At 44.9% G+C, this 17,569-nt stretch overlaps 2 protein-coding genes across 3 annotated transcripts; both read left to right on the top strand.

Annotated features, from left to right (window-relative positions):
• Nucleotides 1-515: 515 nt before the first annotated feature.
• LOC310778378 (calcium-responsive transactivator-like) lies at nt 516-16,006 on the top strand (the record flags this gene model as incomplete). Its single annotated transcript, XM_083638783.1, has 11 exons — nt 516-584; nt 1,503-1,579; nt 1,686-1,770; nt 2,269-2,401; nt 2,917-3,156; nt 4,009-4,176; nt 12,948-13,049; nt 13,646-13,738; nt 14,376-14,495; nt 14,699-14,826; nt 15,980-16,006. The coding sequence occupies 11 exons, from the start codon at nt 516-518 to the stop codon at nt 16,004-16,006; spliced, it is 1,242 nt and encodes a 413-aa protein (XP_083494909.1).
• Nucleotides 5,039-11,224, top strand: LOC310778379 (uncharacterized protein). Of its 2 annotated transcripts, none has more exons than XR_014552771.1 (3): nt 5,039-5,827; nt 6,425-6,904; nt 7,094-11,224. XR_014552771.1 is itself a non-coding variant. In XM_083638784.1 (3 exons), exons 1-3 carry the CDS (start codon nt 5,233-5,235, stop codon nt 6,906-6,908), a joined length of 927 nt encoding a protein of 308 aa, XP_083494910.1. In that variant the 5' UTR covers nt 5,039-5,232; the 3' UTR covers nt 6,909-11,224. The 2 variants fall into 2 exon arrangements, 1 of the variants encoding a protein (XP_083494910.1); XM_083638784.1 differs by having other exon boundaries at nt 6,425-6,593; nt 6,746-11,224.
• Nucleotides 16,007-17,569: the final 1,563 nt, after the last annotated feature.

Here is a 17,569-nt window from a genome sequence, read left to right as displayed (position 1 = left end):
GAATATATTATAGAAACAGACCATTCCTGGGAAGCTACGAGACAGTGAAAACAGTGTCAGAACGAACCAGTTTGCAATATTTTCGGCAAATTAAGAGGAGAAACTTTTGCAACCGCTTTCCCACAATCGGTCCTGTGCAGCGTGTCAAATGTAGAGCCATCATTGGCTTTCATGAATCAAAGGATACCCCCTCACAGTGAGGGAAAGTGGTAGGCTACTCACTTCGGACTGTACCAACAACTGAGGGAGAGGGGTTTTTCCACTTTAAACAACGGCTTATAATTTATGCAATTGTTTGCACACAGAGCAAGCATATACAGTTGCAGCGAAATTACATATTTAATCACATTAGGAAAATGAATCGCTTTCCAATCTGTTCTCATTGTTTAAATACGCCGATTTTCCCACTACCCCCATTTCCTGGTAATGGGGAAACTATGTAGCCAAATAGACGGCTGCGCTCAAGATAATAAACATTAGAATAAAAGAAGCGCTTTTATTTCCCATATGACAAAATGTCGGTGGCCTTTTCATCGGCGCGCCCCAGGAGTAAAGGGGAGGTGACACAGCAAACGATTCAAAAGGTAATAAAAGCCTTTCTGATGCGTCGGCGCGTTTTGTGATGAGGAAAGATTGTGTTGTAACGTCTGGATGGGAGTGTACGGTCCGCCGACAGTGCGGAGAAAGTGGCTTGTGGTGATTATCAGAAGAAATGGCAACTGGTATTGTAGCGTTAATCAAATCAACATCTGTCTGACTGCGAGCCAAACAAAGCCATGATGGTGATGTACCGCTACATCACTGTCTGGATCCCTATAACGTTCATGTCCATTGCGAGGAGGTGTCCTCTCGTTGCCTTTTCCTGATAGATGATGCATGTTTTCCCTCGGATGGTATAGAGCTTGATATCAAATAATTAGTATTTTTATGCACACTTGCACAGCATCTTTTTTCGCTGGCTTTAGTTGGTGGATTTTAAAACAGTCGATCGCCTTATTCATCTTATGTTTATGTTGATGCTGGAGAGTGGACAGTGGATATTGTGGGGAAAAAATAAATAATCCAAAGATGGGGGTAGCCTAGCAGGGAAAGTGAGCCAATTCAGGACAAGCTACCCAGACTGCCAGTGGCGCTTCTTTATCCTTGATTGAACCATTTTGACAGAGGACAGGTGTGTTTTAGCTGTTGGTGAAATCCACTGCTCACACTAGGACAGCTGTCCACACACAGACTTTCATACGAAGTTCTAAATAATAACTGAGAATTAGCTTCTCAATTGTGAAGAGACAAGTGGCTCATTCGGCTTAGAGAGAGAGAGAGAGAGAGAGAGAGAGAGCATCTGACCCAGAAAATTTTGTTCTAGAGGCGGGTACAAATGATGAGAATCCAGGACACTTTCAGTCTCTGCAAAGTTTACAGGTGGCAGTGTGGCACATTTCTTCATTCTTAATGTATAGCTTAATGCACTGCAAAACGAGTATGTTATTTTGTCCCCCCTACAGATGCTGGATGAAAACCATCATCTAATACAATGCATCATGGATTACCAAAGTAAAGGGAAGACAGCAGAATGCACACAGTAGGTGTCCTGCATTTTGTTTCCTACCTGTGATCATGATGGCTTGTACAGTAAATGTCACATTGAGTGTATAATGACTGATGATCTGTTTTCTACTTTTGGACAGATATCAGCAGATCCTGCACAGAAATCTGGTTTACTTGGCCACAATAGCCGATTCGAATCAGAACATGCAGTCACTTCTACCTGCAGTGAGTCTGTCTGGAGGGTTCAGTGTTGCAACACCTCATCACCTCATGCAACACAGCAAATCCCTCATCCCTCCTCTCTGGCCATCAACACATCTCTCTCTCTCTCTCTCTCTCTCTCTCTCTCTCTCTCTCTCTATTGTCACACACACACACACACACACACACACACACACACACACACCGACACACACACACACACACACACACACACACACACACACACACACCGACACCGACACACACACACACACACACACACACACACACACACACACACACACACACGCACCATCCTTGGATAGCAGGGGAAATAAAGGACAAAATCATTGTAGTGAGTCATTCATAAAGTATCTGACGTGAGCGGTGAAGACCGGACACTAATGAAGAACTGGCAAGACGGAGGCATACTATAAGTACACGCACATCCTCCCTCTCATCTTCACTCTCTCATAAACTCTGCCCATCACAGCTGATCATTATTTTCCACGTCCTCCACAGCCTCCCACGCCCAACATGTCTATGGCTCCTGGAGGGATGGGCCAGACGGGGGCGCCCTCTCAGAGCAACCTCAACGACAGCGCCGGCCCAGGACTGCCCCCCACGCCGATGCTGCAGAGTCAGATGAGCAATGGTGAGAGCTCATCACGTATGTGCACTGCTAAACTCCTGCTCACGTCTCAGGAACATGTTTTTCCTACACACACAAGCTCAAAGTTGATCATTATGCAAATACAAATACACACAAACAACTCCATCTCGTTGACCTCTCCCCCCCCCCCCCCGTATCGAGCGCTTGTCTGTTCCTGACTTTGCTGCATGTCTGTCTGCACACACCTTGTCTCATCGGTCTGCAGCACATCTCTCTTGTTAATGATCTGCTTGCGAGCCTCTGTGGTCTCAAGTCCTGCTCTGCTCAGATTGCGTGCCGTTATAGCTACATTTGCTGCCCCTCTGTTCCCAATCCATATGATTTTTTGCACCCGTGATTAACATCATTCGTCCTTCTAGCCCTACTACCACTACCACCACCACGCAAGCTTCCAGTGCAGGTGAACTGAATGTGTCTCCCTGATGATGAGTATGATGTGGTAGAGTGCATGGGCCTGATGTGTGCTGGCTGTTGTGACTGTGCGCGTGTGTCGTCAGGCCCCTGCCACGCCCCCTGCCACGCCCCCATGCAGCAGCAGTCTGGTCAGGTGCAGTCGGCTAGCCCCTCCTCCTCCTCATCCCGTGGCTACGGCCACGCCCACGCCGCGCCCCCCACCCAGGCCAGCATGATCCAGGGCCCCGCGCCCCCCGGCTATGGCTCTTCCTCCTCCTCTTCCTCCACATCCTCATCCTCCTCTTCCTCCTCCCGCAGCAACCTCAACATGCAGTCCAATCAAGGTGAGCCAGGTAGAGGAGAACCAGTCCATCCTTATGGAAAGAATATTTAGAGGCCAGGACGCCCAAACACTGAGCACTGATCATTTCAATAAGCCTTAAGTTGCAAGATGCCTGACTCATTCCTTTGATAAGATGCCTGATTTGACACTTGGACATGAGAAGCGACGATAATAAAAGTTGTGCCTCTCAAGTGTGAAACCTGAATTTCAAGGTGATTTGTGACTTAAACGAGAAGTAAGACGGATGGTTTAAGTGATTTATGAATGATCGCTGAATGTGTTCATGCACAGCATTCATAGTAATCGCTGGCTCTCGAACATACCTTTTGCTCACACACAGAACGTTACACACAGAACGTTACACACAGAACGTTACACACAGAACGTTGCACTCGCCAATCCCCAAAGTCCAGTTGTGACCGCCAAAAAGAACCAAACACATTCAGTTCATCACAGAAGCTTCCTTCTGGAGTTCCTCCCCCCACCCTCCCTGCTTCCTAACCTGACCCCTGACCCTGAGATGCAGCCCTCCTCTCCCTGGATGTCCACGTGTATTTCTCTCTGTTTATGCACTGACTTCACTGGCTTTGTTGTTTGCATTTATACCTCAGAGCATCTTGAAATCGTCTCTTCAGAGAGATTTCCTAAGAGACCCCTGACTGCTATGGACCCCCCTGGCTTCTCCTGTACCCCTGTGTACTGCCATGGAAACCCCGTTTACATGTTTATTTTACAGTGTACAATTTGTCTCAGTTCTGAGGATGTTGTGTTATGCCTCATCTTGGCATTGAGTGGGTCTCTGTGTGTATTAACGTATGAGATTCTCTCCCGCGTAATTGCACCTCCTCGCCAGTCTCCGTGATGCAGCAACAGTCGGGCACCCAGCAGCACTACTCGCCGGGCCAGGCTGGGAGCCAACACTATCAGGGACAGCAGGCCATGGGCATGATGGGACAGGGCAGCCAAGGGAACACCGTGATGTCTCAGAGACCCATGGGAACCTACCGCTCTTCACAGCAAGGTAGGTGGTGATGATCACGTCTCTCTTCACGGTGCGGCGGTCTGGCAATGAAGAAACTCTTAGGGGACATGTTTCTTCAGCATGGGCTCAATGAATATGTGTGGGTGTTTGAGCGTGAACGTGGATTTGAAATGGTCAACAGGTTTTCGTGAAATGTGGCTATGGACTAACCTCGCAAGCCAGCTGGATTCTCGCGAGATCTTGATCAGATCACGCAACGAAAACAAAAACACCCATCTGAGTGGCAGCGTCGGGTTAGCTATGGACAGTAGTCTCTCAACGTTCCCAGATGGGTGGAAAGGCTAAGATCGGAAGCTACAAGGTGCTGGATGAAGTACCTTCATGGTAGCGTAGCACGGTACCAGTGTTTGACTTCGAAGACCATCATGATATTGAAGCCGTCCCAGCGGCCGGCCGGCGACTTGAAGAGGCCGACAGGAGATGTATCGCTCTTGTCACATTGGGTCCATGTCTCTGTAAATCACTTTACTCATGCTGTGTCAGCATGTCTCTGTAAATCACTTTACTCATGCTGTGTCAGCATGCGCCTAATAATAGCTTCACCAAGTCACCACGTGTCTTTTGAAGGATGAAGAGCACGTAGCTCATACAGAGATGAGCTCTTACAGGAGACACTTGAAAAGGATGGGAGACGGTTTCCAAGGTAACCGGACATGCCTATAGTCTGACGTCCTCGTTTACCCTTGTAGGCTACTCTATTATACTCTATTATCTTTGCATGACTTGGTGAAGTATGTCTGGATAGAACAGTGTTATTATGCTATTAGGCCATATTGTGACTAGCATTTTCGTTTAGTTCCGTTCCCACGGCAGGGGCACTACACACTTTTTTCTCCATAAAAGAGATCTATAGGTAGAAAGTACAAATAAAAAAGTTCTACTCGTGTTATCCTGCAGTATTTTTTTAATCAGTGGTCAAAGACGGCACTATTTCTTACTAGGCGTACTAATCTGTGCAAGGGGAGTGGTGTGGTTTTGGTCACGTGGACCAATCGCGTAGCCGCTTTATTCCCTTGCCGTAATAACATTAGAGCCATGGCGACCACCAGTTCAAGCAGCGAAGAGGGGAAAAAGAAACCAAAACAGCGGAAAAAAGTGCGTAAAAGCCGGGAATCAAAGGACTCCAAACGATGCTATATGCACTTTTTGTCAGTACAGAATGAGGACGTGCAGGATTTTACCCAGACAAGGTGGGACACTTACAGGTCTGTCGTCAAACAGTGGCTTTGTCTGGACGGCGATAGTAAAGTTATCGCTGAAACTTTTAAACATTGCGTGGACGTGGATTTTGACCATGTTCCCGAGGACGCTGGATTTCACGCGACGTGTTACCGTCGCTTTATTTGTAAAAGACGTTTGGGTTTGGCTGAGAAACGCTGCACACAGATGGTGCAGGGGGGGGGAGAAGAAGAACCAGATGCAGCCGCAGCCTCGGACAGCATCGGCCCCGACGGAGCCACGTCTGAAACCCCCCGAAAGAAACTTCGGTCTCGGACAGGTTTGCCCGTCCGTTCTGCTGGCCCTGTCCTTCCAGCCATCTGCATCATTTGTAAAAAGGTGGACAAATATATTACTGTTGGTGGAAAACGGAAGAAGGATCAACTTTCACAAGCAGAGACAGTGTCTGCAGGTAAGCGACCCCCCCCCTCTCTCTCTCTCTCTATCTCACACACACACACACACACACACACACACACACACACACACACACACACACACACACACACACACACACACACACACACACACACACACACACGGGACTGAAAAACATGGAACAAGGAAGTGTGCAAATAGACAGGCAGAAAAGGCGGTGGTCTTGTGATGTAGTTGATTTATATATTATATTATATTACTTATCATTGATAAAAAAAATGTGTATCTACAGAACAGAGACTGAAACACCAAGGGGGGGCAGGTCACAAGTGCCAGCTGGCCCATTGTTCACTGTGTTATTTACAGCCCCCAAACCAACACACACACACACACACACACACACACACACACACACACACACACACACACACACACACACACACACAGAGAGAGAGAGAGAGAGGGAGCATTTTATTTTATTGCCTTGATCTCCTTGCCCCCCCCACCTCTTTTTTCTTGTAATAACAATACAATGGATAAAAGATACAAAAACAAATGTCACCCACTTTTTTTTTATTATAAAATGTGTGATTTGACAGTAAAGCTGATTATAACTTTTTTTTGTTTTCAGGCCAGTTGCGGAAGGCTGCTGAGAAGAAGGAAGACTCTAGCGTTCTTTTGCATATCAAAGACAAAGACTGTGTGTCTCTGGAAGTGCGTTACCACAGGTCCTGTTACAGAGAATACACAAGGTCCTTGTCAAAGTCTACGGCAACACATACTGCAACCACAGATGAAGTGTGAGTTATTACATTGCATTAACACTGCACATTTCAAAAGTAAGGCTTTGACCTACAACAAATACTATTTTGTCTGTCTTTAGATACAATGTTGACAGCAGACCTCTTTGCACATGTTAAGTATTTTTTTGTCTGCGTGTGTGTGTTTTCAGAAATGAACAACCCTTTGCTGCCAGCTACAAGATATTCTGCGAACGAGTCATCCGTCAAAGGATTATCGATAAACAAGAAATCCTGAAAATGAACCAACTAAGGAAGAAATTCATAGACATCGTTAAGAAGAATGAGGATATTGATGCTTCAGACTACAGGTAACTGTGTCCTTGACAGTTCAGTAAATAAAAAAGAACCTCTTTCATACTGAAAAGTTTCCATTTTATTGATTTATTCGCTCACAAGAAAGGCTGACAGTATGTTTAAATGTATTTGTTTGTCATTGTGAAAAAAATCCCTTTATTTATACATTTGTGCTCGTCTTTTTCTATATTTTCATGTTGCAGGCAGGATAAACTGAAAAAGCGGTTGGCCCGTGATTTCCCCCAGCTGGTGTTTCACAGCCCTGCAACGCGCAACATCTCCGAACTGGTTTTTGTTGAAACATTATCAGCAGATACACTGTTAGACAGGCTACCGCATCCATCAGACACGACAACAACTGAGTCAACCGAGGTAAGCCAAGCTGAAAGTGACAATGAACACACATCTGGACAAACTACAGAGCACACAAGGACACTGTACAGTGCAGGACTGATATTGAAGAGACTTGTGAATGAAACTCCCGGGATGAAATGCCCCTGGCCTCCCACAGCAGAGGATTTGAATGTTTCTGACGCAAAATCTGTTGTGCCAGTTGAACTATTCAATGTGATTTCCTGGATTATAGGTGCAACAGAGGAACCAACACTAGACCATTATGTTGATATTCCTGAAGATGTGAACCTAAAAGTTTTATCTGTTTGTCAAGACATTGTGTATCTTGCTTCTAAAGGTCGGAAGCAGACGCCTAAGTCACTGTGTCTTGGTCTAACTGTTCGCCATTTAACAGGTTCATCCAATGTTCTGTCACTACTGAACAGATTAGGACACTGTGCTTCATGGAACACAGTTGTCAGTCTAGACACTAGCCTAGCGTCACTACAACTTCTAGAGGGCAGAGACAAAATCCCTAAGGGGTTCTCAAAGAAGGCACCAACCATACTGGTGTGGGATAACATCGATTTTGGGGAGGAGACACTGTCAGGTCGTGGAACTACTCACCATACAAATGGCATTATGGTACAAAGTTCTGTTGTTGAAACAATGTCTAGACCAGACAGACAGCCACTGCCGAAGTCAGTTTACACATTCAAAGCACCTCCTAGCATCCCGCTACAACACTATCCACAGACTAAAAGACAAGGGCCACAGAACTTGCTTCAGGATGAAAGTGTTCCATTGCAGGTGGAAACGTACAGGTTGAACACTGTGTCTGCTGCCAAAACAGAACTGGCATATGTTTTAGTGAAGAACACAGATGCTGAAGCATGTACAGTACCAGGCTGGACAGGTTTCCACACAATGCTACAAAGTGATGCCACTCTACCTAAGTCAGCACTGTATTATCTTCCAGTCATTGAGGCTTCACCGACAGAGATGTCAACAGTTAACACTATTCTGAAGCGAAGTGTTGAACTTGCTGATCAGCTAGAACTGGACCATGTAGTGTTAGTTTTTGACCAAGCTATATATGCCAAAGCTCAGCAAATCCGCTGGAAAGATGATGAGTTGACAAAGCGTCTTGTGGTTAGACTAGGTGAGTTTCATACATGCATGTCCTTCCTAGGCATTTTAGGAAAAAGATTTGGTGATGCAGGACTGCAAGACATACTCATCGAGTCTGAAGTCGTTGCCCAAGGATCCATCAATGGTGTGATCAGTGGTCATCATTACAACCGCAGCATGAGGGCACACAAACTTATGTATGAGAGTCTGCAACGTGCCAGATTCAGCACATTCCTAGACTCATTAACACCAGAGGAGAGAGATGAGTGCATGGCTGTCATCACTGAGATCAAAGACGCTTTCCCAGACAGAACAATGGATGTTTTGTGTGCAAATGAGAACTTTGACAAAATGTGTTCAAAGTATGCCGTCTTTGTGGAAACGAGAAGTGCAGAAAACCCAACGTTTGCCTTCTGGAGTTCATACATTGACATGGTACAAATACTACTGCTGTTTGTGAGAGCAACACGTGAATCAGACTGGCAGCTTCACCTGTCAACAGTGCGCCTGATGATGGCATGGTTTTTTGCTTACGACCGTGTAAACTATGCTAGGTATTTGCCTTCATACTGGCTGGAAATGGTCAATTTGCCTCTCACACATCCTTCTTGTCACAAAGACCTCAGTGTAAAAGGCCAGTGGACTGTCCAACGTCAAAGTGCCCATGGATTTGCCTCCATTGCTTGTGACCAGGCTATTGAGCAAACATGCAATAGAGATTCCAAGACAAAGGGTGGCTGGACAGGGATAACACTGAATCGGGCTGCAGTGTCTCGCTGGATATTGTCACAACATGAAAGAGCTGCCATAGCTAGACAATGTGAGTCAATGGCTGGTAAATCTCCTGAAACACGGAGACGAAAAGATCTGGACCAAACACGGATTCATGCCGATGAAAATGCTGTGACCAGAATAAGTTCCACCATAGATTCTATGCTGAACCCATTTGACATACACCAAGATGGCATTGTTTGTCTTAGCTCAGGGACAGTAGCAGCTGAAGATGTCAAGAATGATTTGCTTGCAGCACAAGAAAGAGGTGAAGAAGCTGTCAAAGTCTTTTTGGACCAAAGACTGTTGTCAAAATCAGTCGACATTTTCGCCCCCATCAAGGCACAAAAACTGAAGACCTTCAGTGACCAGGCAAAGACAAAGAAGAAATCTGCAGCAGGCAAAGATGTGATTCTGCGTGCTGACAAGAAACTGTTCTCCAGACTACTCATTGTTGGTCAAACTAGAAAGATAGACCTGAGGGAAGTTCTGTCCTACTCCTTGGGAACGGTTTCATATCCTTTAGCCAGTACTGACGGGTCACTAGCTAAAACAAACAAATCAGCTCTGATGAATATATTGGAGAACAAAGACAAAGACTGCTTAGTTCAACAAGTTCCGTCAGATGGAGCTATTCTCTTCGATGGCATGGCAGTCATTCAAGCCATTCGTTCCAAACCGGCTACCTTTGGAGAATTGGCTGAAAACGTACTACAGTATGTGCTCAAATTAGCTCTGCAGCACAAGTGTACACGGATAGACTTTGTCATTGACCAGTATCCAAAAATTAGCATTAAGAACCTAGAGCGGTCACGTAGGGCTGGGGTCGGTACACAACGGGTGCAAATCTATGGACGGGATCAAAAGGCACCAACGCAATGGAAAAAGTTTCTATCAGATGGAACAAACAAAGCAGAACTGGCAGAATTCCTCTATGTTGCATGGCGAGATGCTGACCTCACCATTTTGGGCAGGGACCTCAGCTTGTACATAGCACATGGAGAACTGTGTCACTGTGTTTCCGTAAAAGAGGGTTCACAAACTGTCACTGCTGTTCAAGAACTGACATGTGACCATGAGGAATATGACACTAGGGTATTTGTACATGCACAGCATGCTGCACAAGAACACCAAACTGTAGTCATCAAAAGCCCCGATACTGACGTGGCAGTGATTGCTGTAAGTCTGCAGAAAGATTTACAGTGTAGCTTGTATTTCTTCACAGGAGTAGGCAACAGAACGAGGATCATTGATGTGGCTAAGGTGTCAGCAGCTCTTGGCACCAGTGTTTGTTCTGCACTCATTGGCATCCATACCTTCACAGGTTGTGACTCGACCAGTGCCTTTCATGGCAAGGGCAAAGGGAAGACATTTTCTCTTGCTTGCCAGAAAGAAGAATACCTGACTGGGTTCACAAATCTTGGCAGCAGTTTTAACCTTGACCAGTCAACTTTCAACACACTGAGCAAATATGTGTGCCACCTGTATGGCCAATCATCTGCCAAAAACGTGAACGATGCAAGGTACAAATCATTTTGTACGGCATCATCAGCTTTGCCAGAACTGTCCATTCCCCCAACAAGTGATGCTCTCCACCAACATTGCAAAAGGGCAAACTACCAAGCAGCAGTGATGAGACGTTCTCTGACTAGTAGGATGTGTGCTCCTTCACCCATTGGCAATGGATGGGGCATGGAGGATGGGGAGTTAACAGTAACATGGATGACTAGAAATCCTGCCCCTGATAGTGTGTTGCAGGTAGTCCACTGTAATTGTAAAAAAAGCAAATGTGAAACTGGAAGATGTTCATGCATGTCTGCAAAACTGTCTTGCACTGATTTATGTCACTGCCAGGACTGTGAAAATGTGTCAAAGGAAACAGAAGAAAGAGGTACATGGGATGATGACTCTGATGAAAGTGATAGGGATGAGTAACCCAACATGTTACTATGTAGGCCTACTACTTGTTTTGTTCAAGAATTATTAAATTGTTAAAGAATTGCCACACTGCCTACATCCAGTTAAATGCAATGCATAAATGCAAACAGCACAGACTACTTACACAGCCAACAGAAGGTTTTATTGTGATGCATTTGTATGCTATTTTGTATTTTCATATATTTCCTTGGCGGGGGGGGGGGGGGGGGGGGTGTACAAATGACAGATGCTGTGACACTTTGTGGTACTTGAATAAATGTTTCATACCATATGTTGTAATAATTCTGACCTCTAGTACTTTAATTTTTAGTCTTGTCCATTTTTTGCATTATTCCAATTTAGGGGGCGTGGTAACATTTTGATAGATTTTCTGCCATTTTGGTCCAAGGTGCCCTGATTTTCTTTTCTACCTTTCATTACACAGTAGGTTGAGACATTTTTTATGTATGAAACATAAGCTTTTGGCACAATTTACTGTGGAGGTTTCATTGTACTGTGTGGCAAACACTTAAGTTGAAGCATATTCTTTAACAAATATGCTACATTTCATGATCTAAATTCACATATGAGTAAACTAAAGGCACCAATACTTGTTTCAGATGTTAAGTATATGCATTTTAGCATTTATGACATTTGAGAAAGATTTTGTGTTGCCAAAAACACATTTTACAAGCAAAAACAGCAGCACAAGATTTTCGTTTTTTGGTTATAAACTGTTTATACATTTCTGGCTTGTGACAAAATACTGCAGGATATTATGAGTAGAACTTTTAACCCAAAGTCCAGAAGGGTATTGTCTATGAAAAAATGCATTGAATGAGTAGTGCCCATGACATGGGAACGAAACTCATTTTCTAAGCACTTTTTCATGGGTCCCAACACGGCCTATATTGTTGCATCGGAAGTTAGGCTGTGTGATTTCTGATTGGTTGAGGGGCTGTTGCTAGGCGGGCTCCTTTGAGTATGATCAGATATGCTGCTATCAGATTCTTTCGCTATTGTTGTAGAGCTTCAGATGAAAATGTTTGCTATGGTGCAGCTCATCTCTGTAATTGGGGGATTTTCTGCCCGTTATGATTTGGAAAGGAGATCAAGCCGTGCGTGGCTCCTTTGTGCCTCTTGTGGGTTTTTGTCGTCATTGTTTCCACGAGTTTTAGTCGGATAGTCTGCAAAGGGCATGAGTGGAATCTGAAGTTTCTGCACACCACCGACAAGCAGAGATCGGATTCTCCCTGATATTTGCCATACTCTAATCTAATCATTTTCTCCTCAAAATTACATTTCATATCATTTCCATAGAATTACTCATTGCTTCAGTTTAATGGGCGTCTCAAAAATGGGGGGTGGGCCCGAAACGAGTTCGTTCAGATTCCCTCCGTTTTCCAACTGCAAAACATCATCAGCGTGCGAGTGAAACTAGACAACATTTGAGAATAAAGTTCTCAACCAAATTACAATTCTCGTGTTAATTCTTTGACTTAATCTTTTTTGACGCTTCTTCCCGAGGAATCACAGGAAACCATTACAGCCTTTTACCTCTCCCCTCCTTCTGTGTTTTTTGAAGACACACTGACACATTCACACACACACACACACACACACACACACACACGCACACACACCCACGCACGCACACACACACACACACACACGCACGCACACACACACACACACACACACACACACACACACACACACACACACACACACACACACACACACACACCCACCCACACACACACACACACACACACACACAGAGCTTCTGGCTATCCAATTGCCCGAGTGTCCTGGCCCAGCAGCAGCCCCCCCTTCAGTTACCAACGCAGCGGCTGATTGGTCCACCCACCTGTTTAACAAATCGTGGTGTCGCCTGTGTTGCAGGATCTGCACAGCCGTACACGGGACAAGACGAGTTCTACGGAGAGCAGTATGGACACACTCAGAGCTCCAGCGAGCCCATAAGCCAACAGTATTACCCTGATGGTAATCAGTCATCTCACTCATCATCTTCCAGCCATGTTCTCTCTCAGCAGCATCCCACAGGCCTGAGGCCAGACTTACCACAGCGCTGAAGCTTCAACTCCTTTCCTCTCAGTCTGGCTCTTTCCTTCCCTTGTTGTGGGAGTTGAAAAGTATTGAAAAAGAGATGTATTCTTTTCACAAGGGGCTGACCTGACGGTCTCAATTCTGTTTCCTCCCAGTCTGTGTCTGTGTCCATACTGTCCCCTTTGGTGTGCCGAAATTTCAGATTTCAGACCGTGTTGTAGCAGTGTTGTTGAGGACAGAGCGCAAACTGCTTCCAGGCAGGGTGTGTGTGTGTGTGTGTGTGTGTGTGTGTGTGTGTGTGTGTGTGTCTGTGTGTGTGTGTGTGTGTGTGTGTGTGTGTGTGTGTGTGTGTGCTTTATTGTGTGTTCTGAGTTGATCATTAAGCGAGCAGCGTGTCACATGTTGTTTGTGCTGTTGTCATGTTGTCGTTGCACATGTATGTTATGTTGCACATGTATTAGACTCTGTTCTGTGTGCAAAGTGGGTCTTGCTATCTTTGCAGCGTTGTCTGTGCATGTGTTGAATCTGTTCAGGTCAGGGGGAGTACTCATATCAACAGTCTTCATATGGAGAGCAAGGCTACGAGAGGTCCTTCGACGAGTCTTCACAACACTACTATGAAGGAGGTACCAATTACATCAATTGATTCTGAATGGTTTTTATTTGTTAATTAATTAATTTTTAATGTAGTGTAATAATGTGTACCGCCAAGGCTACATTCACAAGGCCTTAAGACTCAATACTAACGACTTTTTTTTGCCAAGATCACTTTTTTGTCTTAGCTCTTCTCATTCATGTTTGAAAAGTGACTCGTGAACAGACATCTACCATGAAAGAACCCGTGTGTGCAAACAACAAAATGACGTTATGACATTAGCGAGACAGTAGCGTAGCCTACATGCTGGAAGCTGGTGAAATTGCGGTTTAAAGGGTTAATTTTAAGGAATATTTGCCTTTCGCCTTCCATCGTCGTTGCCGTCCGCTCTCTTCTTCTGAAGTGCAGCGATGCAGAGTGACGACGTCACGACGGTGATCTGGGCCGCCGCATATCAGATTCTGTGTCAGATCTAATCTCATCTGTGTCACGTGTGTGTGTGTGTGTGTGTGTGTGTGTGTGTGTGTGTGTTTGTGTGTGTGTGTGTATGGGGCGGGTAATAATTGGGTCACTTGTGTGACCTGATTGAAAGCATTAATAGTTGGATCTACCTGTTTTGCAAGCCCCAAGGCAACAATTGCCGTGAACGTGATTGTCTCCCCCTGCAGGTAACTCTCAGTACAGTCAGCAGCAGGCTCAGTACCAGCAGGGCTCTGGCCAGGCGCAGCCCTTCAGCCAGCAGCAGTACTCGTCTCAACAGGGCTACAGCGGACAGCCACAGGGATACGGTCAGGATGAAGCACACACACACACATGCACGCACGCACGCACGCACACGCACACACACACACGCACGCACGCACGCACGCACGCACACGCACACACACACACACACACACACACACACACACACACACACACACACACACACACACACACACACACACACACACACACACACACATAAAGTGACTGTACCATCTTTCTCCAGGGCCTGGCCAGGGCGGCTCCTCACAGTATTCTCAGTATCAGCAGGGTCAAGGTCAGCAGTACAGCTCGTACCGCTCCTCCCAGGCAGGCCCTGCAGCACAGACACAGAGACCCTATGCCTACGAACAGGTAGGCCCTGCAGCACAGACACAGAGACCCTATGCCTACGAACAGGTAGGCCCTGCAGCACAGACACAGAGACCCTATGCCTACGAACAGGTAGGCTACAGCACATGAGACCATACTTTCAAAAACAAAAACCTTATGTTGAAGTAGTTAGTTAGTTAGTGACCTTTATTTAACCAGGAAGAAAAACCCATTGAGATTCAGAATCTCAAAAAAACAAAAAAACAACATAAAACCAGTTACAGAACTGAGTGCCAGCCACATCAGTACATCATAAGCATCACCGTTCACTACTCAAAATACTCCTTAATTCTAGTTTTTTTTTTAACTTTTTTTTTTTTAAACTGCTCCATACTTGGTAGATAATCCAGTTTAAAATCACTCTGTAATTGACACCAGGACGAGGGTGCAAATGCTTTAAAAGCACTTTCACCGAAAACCGTCCTCGTCCGAGGAATGACGTACAAAATCTGTCCATCGGACCGGAGATTACTCCTGGTGGTGATTTTAGGAATCAAGAGGGAACATAAGTAAGGAGGCAAGTCACACAGCATGGCCTTATAAAGAAAACAATACCAATGTTCCAATCTACGATTGAGCAGAGAAGGCCAACCAACACTCTCATATAAGATGCAGTGATGAGTACGAAAACCTGAGTCTGTTACAGATCTTAATGCTGCATGATACACTGAATCACATCATGATACACTGAATCACATCATGATCATATGAATCACATGATCACATGAATCACATCATGATAAACTGAATCCAGCATTTTCAGAGAAGAAAATAATATGGCACACATAATATGGCACACAACTGCAACTGCACTCTGGCCTCAAAAATACATACATAAGGAGAGCGATTGTACTACAGCAACTCAAGATATAAAGCATTGGGTTACTTAATTACTTTTTATTTTCTCACTTACAATACATTGTTATCATGTTTACGGAGTTATTAGGTAGTTACATGTCAAATAATAAATAAAAAGGCCTGAATGTGGGTATGTGCAGAAAATGATCTAGATTTACAAGGATACTTCTGTACTTATCTGCACTCTCTCACGATATAAATACCGAAATTAACAGTATTATTCTGTAATAAAACGCAATCTAAACTTACAATGTCAACGATCTTTTTTACCTTGCAGGGTCAGTATGGAAGCTATCAGCAATAAAGCATCACTACGTTTTTTCCGGGTTGGACGGAAACGATAAGGAACGGTTCTGGGAATGCCACTCAACTGTGTCGTGCTGTGGATGAGGAGGCCGGCCTGCGTCAGATTTGAGACTCCCCTCTTGTTCATCGCTCTAGCTAAGAATACATCTAGTCAGTATGACGCTTTCCTGCTCCGTTTCGCTCGCTACAGGGTTGTAACTGAACGCGTGTGAGGGCTACCAGCCACTCTGCAGAGAGGCAGGAGCGCGTTTAGAATAAAGACGGTTAATGCAAACCTTTGGATATTAGGGTACTATTGAAAGGAATTGCAACGTCATTATTATGCCTCAGCTCTTGCCTCTGTATATCCTTATCTTCCTTTCCCTTTGATCGCTGTTTGACTTGTAATCCTTATCCCATCTGTCCACTTTATTGTCGTTCATTACCAGCTTATTCCTTGTGTTTCCTGCAGGGGGTGCATAGAGCAGCAGGACCTCGCTCTGTGAAACAAAAAAGGAAACGTTCCTTGATAGTTATCTAACAGCTCTTGTTTTAATCGTTCGTAGAGACACCGTTATATCTCACGGTAAGGGGAATGAACTTTTATGAAGGTGAACATGTTGGTCCTTCCTTGTACCTGACTTGATCGGGAACCGCCTGATCTGTTCTGTGTTAAGTCAAGCTGTGATGTGTTTCTGTGTGGTCTGCCATTCTGTGTTTTCACTCTGTCTTAATTATCTGCATACATATGTCTTATTGAGGTAATAGGCACAATAGATAGGACGTAGGAGTGTGTGTCATTGACCATGATAACATAGTGGTAGTATTTTGTCACAGAATTCTTGTTTTATTCGATGGCATTGTTCTGGACGCACACAAATCATTATTGTGCGGAATTTTCGAGGTGCCATGCTGTTCAGTTAGGATTTTAATATTGTTACACGTTGACACTGTGTGTGCACTTTAATTTACTTTGACAGTGACGTGCGCTTTCTGTTATTGTCGTGTGATTTAAGCTGTCTGTTAAGAAATTATCCTCAAAAAGCCAAAGTAACACAGGGACAAAGCAGTAGAATGTCTCTACTTCAATAAGTGCAATACACTCAGAGGCCATTTACACCTGGCATTAACATGTGTTTTCTGCCATCAGATTGTGCTTGACCACATTAGCCTGATTTCATTTACACCTGGCGTTAACATGCGTTCCGGGTGATGAGATTGCAAATCTGATGGCAATTTGCTCACCCAAAGTGGGTGTCCTCTCAATCCGCATACAGTTGCTGTATCCAGATTGAGAGGACACATTGCATTTACACTTGTGTTCAATGTGTACACAATGCGTCCCTGACCATTTCCGGGGGTGGTTTGGCCGATCAGATCGCAATCCGTCTTCAATGTGTCTTGGGGGCGTTTACACCTGTGCTTTCAAGTGGTCAAGCACAATCTGATTGCATCCGACTGCATCTGATGGCAGAAAACACATGTTAATGCCAGGTGTAAAAGGCCTCTCAGTCAGGTTGGGGTTGGTTCTCATTAGTGTGGACGTGTATACCTTCTTTATAGTTTCTATGTGGCAAAGTCT

The sequence above is a fragment of the Poromitra crassiceps genome, assembly GCF_964638095.1.
Source record: "Poromitra crassiceps genome assembly, chromosome: 6".
NCBI classification, from domain to species: domain Eukaryota; kingdom Metazoa; phylum Chordata; class Actinopteri; order Beryciformes; family Melamphaidae; genus Poromitra; species Poromitra crassiceps.
The sequence above is the reverse complement of the archived record's forward strand: the minus strand, read 5'-3'. Positions and strand labels throughout refer to the sequence as shown.

Bases quoted from the DNA above. Each gene is read 5' to 3' on its own strand.
- LOC310778379 (XM_083638784.1), top strand. From the start codon at position 5,233: ATGGCGACCACCAGTTCAAGCAGCGAAGAGGGGAAAAAGAAACCAAAA. The intron at 5,828-6,424 runs GTAAGCGACCCC...TTTTGTTTTCAG, and splicing joins AGCAGAGACAGTGTCTGCAG to GCCAGTTGCGGAAGGCTGCT. The intron at 6,594-6,745 runs GTGAGTTATTAC...GTGTGTTTTCAG, and splicing joins ACTGCAACCACAGATGAAGT to AAATGAACAACCCTTTGCTG.